This window comes from Sesamum indicum, linkage group LG12, assembly GCF_000512975.1.
Source record: "Sesamum indicum cultivar Zhongzhi No. 13 linkage group LG12, S_indicum_v1.0, whole genome shotgun sequence".
In the NCBI taxonomy this organism is placed as follows: Eukaryota; Viridiplantae; Streptophyta; class Magnoliopsida; order Lamiales; family Pedaliaceae; genus Sesamum; species Sesamum indicum.
In genome coordinates, this window is record NC_026156.1 from 2,402,120 (window position 1) to 2,409,498 (window position 7,379).

At 36.6% G+C, this 7,379-nt stretch overlaps 2 protein-coding genes across 2 annotated transcripts in view; one reads left to right on the plus strand and one right to left on the minus strand.

The window, feature by feature from the left end:
- LOC105175180 overlaps positions 1-582 on the plus strand; it is a gene marked incomplete in the record, with an annotated part of 5,641 nt that extends 5,059 nt beyond the window's left edge. Inside the window, 1 exon segment of the mRNA XM_011097528.2 lies at positions 1-582. Coding sequence (XP_011095830.1) covers positions 1-132 — 132 coding nt within the window.
- On the minus strand, positions 959-7,151 carry LOC105175181 (E3 ubiquitin-protein ligase RGLG4). Its single transcript, XM_011097529.2, has 12 exons — positions 6,517-7,151; positions 4,628-4,712; positions 3,850-3,990; positions 3,587-3,700; positions 3,334-3,431; positions 3,161-3,240; positions 2,507-2,612; positions 2,298-2,425; positions 1,866-1,992; positions 1,492-1,548; positions 1,313-1,410; positions 959-1,236 (listed from the first exon to the last, which is right to left on the minus strand). The coding sequence occupies exons 1-11, from the start codon at positions 6,811-6,813 to the stop codon at positions 1,327-1,329; spliced, it is 1,317 nt and encodes a 438-aa protein (XP_011095831.1). The 5' UTR covers positions 6,814-7,151; the 3' UTR covers positions 959-1,236; positions 1,313-1,326.

Below are 7,379 nucleotides of genomic sequence, written 5' to 3' on the forward strand. Positions count from 1 at the left end.
CAGAGGAAAGAGGATACAAATGACAGATATGTTGCTGCTTTAAGGGGAGAGACACTGACTAGAAACCCATATGTAAGGATTCAACCAGTCGCTAAGCCAAGTGACAGTGAAGCTAAAAAGGAACAGAAGTAGACTGTGTGGTGGCTGCTTTTTGGTCTCAGTAGAGTCGTTTGTTTTAGTTTGGGATAAACGTTTTCTACTGGTTGTGCCTACTCCGGGGATTTTGAATTGTGCTGGCCTCTGCTTCTGCTGACATTAGCCCTGCAACATCATGTGTATTTGTTCAAATGAGGATTGTCGGATGCATGGTGGAGTTGAAATCCATTTGAAATTATTTAATTGCACAAACCGGAAAGGGAAGATAGAATTTGTCACTGTTGTCCTGCTTGCTAAAAAGAAAATATTTTGATCTCAAATTTGGCTTTTAGTCGATGCACTCATTGTTCCTGTCCGCTTCCAAGTTGTTTGGAACCTTCTGCTTGTATTTTGTTTTAGCTGTAATGACCAGAAAGCAACTTCCAAGAGCAAGCTGGTATCTAATGCACTTTTTGACAGTCCTAGTTTAGACATATGGGCATTCAATTAACCAGGACAGCAATGAGCAAGAGCAAGCTGGTATCTAATGCACTTTTTGACATTCCTAGTTTAGACATATGGGCATTCAATTAACCAGGACAGCAATGAGCGCAGGAATCCAGCATCACAACGTGTCTCAAATGGTGTTTTGAAAACCAAACCGTGTACAGACGTGAGCAAATTAACCAGGACATCATTGAGCGCAGGCATCCAACATGCATGTCTCAAATGGTATTTTGAAAACCAATCAGTGCACAAAATTGCACCGCTTAGCAAGAGAGGGATGAACTCAACAAGGAATTGAGGCAGGACTACCAGAAAATAAAAATATTCTTGCAAGATAACTACTTTAAGGATCCATCTAGTGCGTGACTACAGGATAAAATTTAAAGCAAGCGTACAATATTTACATATAGTACAAGTACCCATATATAAGGTTATGGGACAAAATCTTAAAGCAAGCATACGATATTTACATTTAGTACAAGTCCCCATGTATAAGGTGCGCGAAGACAACTTAGTTGTTAGTACCTTAGACAACATCTAAATACACAAATCATCACATTCATCACTAAAAAAGGAAAAGGAAACAGGAAACCGAGAGGAAAGTCAACACATTCTTTACTGTACATGCGCCGCACTTTTATAGGAAGTGGTCACCTGCAAGGTTAGATTGAAATCAGAACAATTCGAAGGAGCAGCTGTGGGCCTATATGAAAGTATATCCCCAAGAAACCTTTAAAGTAAACATCAAGTATATAGCCTGAGCCGACTTGTGATACGTTGCCGACAAATAGGACACTCGGACAATCTTGGGCTGCATTCTCTGCAAGTCTGCAATCCCAGTCATTTCTCAAGATATTTAGTATGTAATCTGGTTAAGGTGAAACAAAACAGTGGGCAATTGGATCTCACCATGTGTCCACAGCCAAAGGCCATGTCTTTCCCATTGATTAAGCAAACTGGACAGACCTTCAACCAAATCAATTAAGAAAATACATTATAACCATTTCGTTCCATCTCAACAACTGATGTTAACCAGTGTGCATTTTCAGGCATCTTATAAGAGGACTGGCAATTTCAGCACCATCATTTAGGAACATGGAACAGGTGACCTTTGATTCGATCAAACATTGCATATATTTTAGACATCAGCTACAATGTAGAAAGCTTATAGCAAGAATAGTATCAGCTTAAGTTTTACTGGATTGACGATTTACAACGGAAATTTGTGACTTCACTTTAGTTATGACTCCATACACATGAATAAGCTGTAAAATGGTGGTCACCTGATGTCGCTCGTCTTGCATAGCTGCTGAGACGCTGCTGGGTTCTCGGGATGGAAATCCTGCTTGGCGAGCATATGGTACTGGAGGTGGCCTAGGAACTATTTTCTTTGCTTTACCAGTCACTCGTCTTTGGATATACAAGTGGGGAGAGGGCAAGAGAAAGAGAAATTGATCAGCATCAAAGCCAATACTTCTGGGCAGGGTTCATTGCTAGCATATGCGGCTCTGTTATTATCTTTAGAAGCTTATGGTGATCAAGTTTGATTCCATCGACAACTTCTTAGAAAAAAGTAATTGAACTCTTTGAGTAGTTTTCAGCAAGCTATTTTAGGAACTGAAAGAACGCCATTTGTATGTCTTTAACAAAACAACACTCAAGTTATATCAGAAGGTCATGAAAAAAATTTCATAAATAATACACAAAGCACGTACCCTAGCAGACCAAATTCTTTAGCCGCTCTATACTGGATGGGTATCTCCATCAATGCAGCAAGAGCAAAAGCAGCCTCTTTTGCAGAAGATGATGTGTGCTTGGACATGATATCAGTAAAATTAACAAACTGCAAATACAGGAAAAATTAACACTTAATCCTTGAGTATTTTGTTATTTTAGTCTAAGTAATATATTGCAACAGCAATACCTGAAAATTGTCTAAGTCACGAGCAGGGATCTTGTCATCAAATTTTTTCATATCTTCCCAGGGTCCATCACCAACTCCAACAAGAATAATTGAGAGAGGATACAAACTGATAAGAAGAATGGAAAAACAATATATTGTTACTTCAATAGTTTCAGTTATCATGTTTCCACAAAGCACATGAAACTAGATGCTGAATAAAGGTTGCCCACGTTGACCCTCAAAAGAGAGAATTTAGGATAATAATTTGTCAAGGAGACAAAAAGATCACATTAAAGATCTCATTTAAGCATGTGATCTTTGTTAATCTGTTTGAGACCAAATTCTGAAATGCACAAGAAGAATTACCATGAAGAGTGAGCACTTTCAACTTCAGGCTCACTAGAATTTTTTTCAAAATTCATATAATCAAGACAAACAGAGAAGAACCAATAAGAGTTGGAAATAAACACAGAAGAATTAGGTGATAAAACGCAACTAAACTTAATTGTCAGACAAAATAGGCTGCTAGGAGTCCGTGAACCATCTCGACCCTGAATCCGAAAGCTACATGGATATGAACATTTGCAACTCAGATAATTCTAAATTGATTATCAAACAGCTTGATCTAAGCTTCAATCTTAAACAAAATCAATCAGACAAGTGATTCTTTTGCACCTAGCATTGACTATAGAGTTTATTGTTTTCTCTTCTTGCGGGCTGAGTTCTGCATCACTCGTATTGACACTTCTTGTAACCTTCACAAGACAAGGTAGTCATAGATAAAGTGAGTTGATGTAAAGAGACATGTGATTATTTGTGGAGGTGGGGGTATGGGAGGAGGAGCTGACCTGGCCATCAGCTATGATCACCAAAACATAGTATTGTCCTCCACTTCTCTCCACTATATCTACTGCAGCATCCACTACCGGACCATAAGATGTTGGCCCTTAAAACCAAACGTGGACATACAGAGAGAGAGAATCAGAGATACAAAACAAAAACAAGAACATGTTCTGTACGTTTCCTGTGAATAACAACTTCAGGTTACATGTACCAAGAAATAAACCATGGCCCTGAGAAAATGTTAAATAAGGAGCTAACCGGATAATCGTAAATTTGGAACTATTCGTCTGTAGCAGGCCAAAACCTCTTCAAAGCCATTGCAAGGGGAGTGGTCGCTGTGAAAGCTAAACACTTCCTGATCATGTGTAGTAGCTACAAATAAAAGGGAAACAGAGTTGACTTCTTATCCATAAAGGAGGACTGAGACTAACCTACCAACCTTGAATTGATAGCTCACAGACAAGCCAGCTTATAAATAAATCAACACTAACAATGATGATGTAATAAGTAAAAGAACTAACCATCACCAAACCCAAAACAAGGAATCAAATTATCTTCATCAAATGGGGCCAAAGTCTTCCCGATGATGGATATAGCCTTTTCATATGGATTAGGTGTATTACCAACTGCGTGCAGGCTACGGTTGCTGAATGAAACTTTGCCTTCAGATGTAAGTTAATACATTAGCTTTCAGCATATAACAATCAAACCAATCATAAAATGGAAAGACAATATTGACATATATATCTATATACCTATAATATATATATATATGTATATATATATATATATTATGTTGAACCGAAAAACAATTTGCATGGCACACAATAAAAAATCCTCTCCTTCCTGTTAAAACTTTCAAATTGAATGATCTATAACCATACAAACTAGCACAGGATGATAGCAGCACAGGCATGCATAAAAATCAGGTGCATGATTGACATCAACAATCAAACAATTTAAAAAAATTTCTCTTCTTTTTTTCTTTTGGTCATTTTTTGGCATATGGAAAAAGTTTAGTAGTTAGTAATAAAGATGAAAAGAATATAACATCAACATAAGTAGAGAAATAAATGGTTAAATTATTTTTTTCACTTGTCAATATAGTGTAATTATTTTTAAGAAATAGAAGAAAGCTAAATTGCTTAAGCTGTTTATCAGCAAGATAATCGTAATACTATAAATTAAAAAATAATTATCATTATCTCAAGTATATAGTTCATAAATCGATGTTTCCATTTCTCCACAAGAAATTTTGTAGCCTCTTATCAAACAATTAACAATATACTTGCCACCAACCTGTCCATTCATTACTTTTAGTAAAATCAATTCCAAGAATTAGATTTGATGACTCTAGACCAGATTCTCTTAAGGCCGCAGTGACCTGCAAAACACAATCAATGTTTAAAGGAAAAGGTTTGGCTACAAAAACAAGTGAAACATACAAGCAACCAAATATCATCTAGAAAACAGAACCTTTTTCCAAGTGAACAGACCACAGTGAATCTAAAACTGCTGTCAAAGTATTAGATCTAAGCTTCTTTAGGTGGTGGCGTGCATATCATAAAGGTTCAAAATTGAAACGAATGTTGTTATTAACTATAATTAACATAACATATTGGTAACCGCGATTCTCTATTTGAAAGTTAGTATTTCTTGTAGAATTAGTTCTTACTTCACCATTTTTTTGGTACTTCTTTTAGAACTGTTTCTTACTCCCACCAAGTGAAAACATGACCTTAGCACTTAATCCAATGGATTTCTGTGTGAATGACAGAATTTGACAAACCGACCATAGTACAATAACATGTTGATCCAAGTTTAGCAGTTTATATGAGAAATAGAAGCTAACAGAAATGAATATACGAGATTTCTCAATCATCCATGAATTAACATCTCAAACATATGGGTTTTATTAGACACAGCTCAATGTAAAGGAAAAATGATAAAATTCTCAACAATGGGAGCCTATGTCATGAAACTGCAATGGTGTCAGGAAAGGTTTGTCTTTGTTTTTAATTAATTTCCTGCTTTTGCCTACAGAAAGAAGGAAAACAAGCAATTGCTTGTTGCGTGTACAAATAATCTTAATGACTTCAGTAATCACTAAAAATGACAATTATTGTTTTATGTGGTCCATTCTCCATGAGAGAGTGGAACCAATAAACTAGAGACTATCTAAGTAAATTCATTTTGTTTTACAATTGGATTGACTGTGATGGCTGCTGCTTTAGCATTTCCAAGTTCAACTTGGAACCACTAATAATGCTTGATGTGATCACTGCCACTAACTGGAGTATCCAATTTTTTCCTGAGACCAAAAGAGTAGGTGGGGTCTGAAGTCAACTTTAATTAAGTCAGAAACGCATTAGAATTCCACACAATTGACAACCTTGACTTGGAGCTCTAACCCAAATAATACACCATGTTTAACTATTAGTATACCATCTTTTAAGTACTAAGAGCTTGTTCAGTTCGACAAAAGGTGAAAGTAAAAATTGATGTATAAGAAAAGGTTCAATGTTTAGTTAGGAGAATAAATGGAGAAGTATAATTGAGTGTATGTGAAAAGTCTTTGGAAACCAATTTTGTTTCCACAAAATTGGGCATAAAAGCGGAATATAAGGCTAACAAGTCAAAGAAGTGCCCAATTTATTTTTATTTATTGTATTTCCTAAAGACATAATTTACCTATAAAAAAGAAGGACGCATTGACATCTAAAAAATATTCTATCCTTGTCTTTGTTTGATTCATATTTATTTAAATTGTTTATTATTCTTGTGGCAGACAAGCAAAAGTATTTTAAATCTATCATGTTCGACGACTTAAAGAGAAGTATACCCTTTCCCCACCCCGTTCTTCCACTCATTGAACCAAGGCAAGCCTCAGAATAACTTGCAGATAATCTTCAAGATTTCAACAGCTGGTGGTGCAATGCATCCATCACGGTCACAACCTCATTGTGACAACACTTCTACCCTGTTGTGGCAATGCTGCTCGGTAGAATTGCATTCATTTACCAAACCCTTTCTCCACACGATAAACCATAAGATCTCAAAATTTAATCTTAAATCATCTGAGTCCAAATACGCAAAATACACAGTTCAAGAAACAAGAAAAATCCTAGTTACGAGAGGAAAACAATGAACGGGGGTGGGGGGAGAAGAAAAGAGGAAAATGAAAGAACCTGGTCGACAGACGTGAAATTATCGGGGATGAATCCGTACTTTTTCTTCTTATCGACACCGCTGCTAGCGGAAGTCATGCCTCCTGCACTCCCTGTAGTGTTCTTGGTGTCACTGTAATTAGCCGTAGAAGAAGGATGATTCCAATTTCTCTGCGGCAGTCCATCCAGCGGTTTATTGATAACCGAATATGAAATTGATCTCGTCGGACCAGGAATTCTCGAACTCGCACCTCTCCCTGCAACCACGCTGCTATCACTACTGCTGCCCTTGCTAGACCGAAACAACCGATTTCCCATCTCATCTCCACTTCCCCATTGAGAAACTGCAGTCGTATATATACACACACAACAACTTCAACTCAACAGAACAACCAATCAAGCAACAATTCCTCGCTTTAAGCAGACCGCAACAACGAGGAAACTGCCCCAAGATTCTCGGATGCAACTCTTCCCGCCGAATTTATACGTTGCCGTGTGATCTCAACTGCTGGTGGTGGTGGTTGTGATAGTGCAGAATAGCATAGCGTGAGGAATACAATTAAGAGGAATGTGATTCTTGCCTTCTGGATTGGTGTAAGAATCAATTTTAGCGGAATTAATACACCCGTTTGCTTGGCGGGTTTGGACTTTGGCCAACAGAGAAAGAAAATATATTCACATTATCTTTGACAAATATATTTTATATGTTTGGAAATTACAAAATACGTTGACATTATTTTTAAATGCATTTTAAATGTTATATGATTATTACATTTATAAATCTTTATCTTTTTCATAAACTTAATTTTTAATACTTTTTTATTTATCTATATTATATATTTATTACGGATAGCTGTTTTTGTGTACTACATAATTTTGATCTG

Excerpts from the sequence above, each read along its gene's own strand:
- LOC105175181 (XM_011097529.2), bottom strand. The coding sequence starts at position 6,813 with ATGGGAAATCGGTTGTTTCGGTCTAGCAAGGGCAGCAGTAGTGATAGC. Across the intron at positions 4,713-6,516 it reads ATTTCACGTCTGTCGACCAG|GTCACTGCGGCCTTAAGAGA; the intron begins GTTCTTTCATTT and ends TGTGTTTTGCAG. Across the intron at positions 3,991-4,627 it reads TAAAAGTAATGAATGGACAG|GCAAAGTTTCATTCAGCAAC; the intron begins GTTGGTGGCAAG and ends TTACATCTGAAG.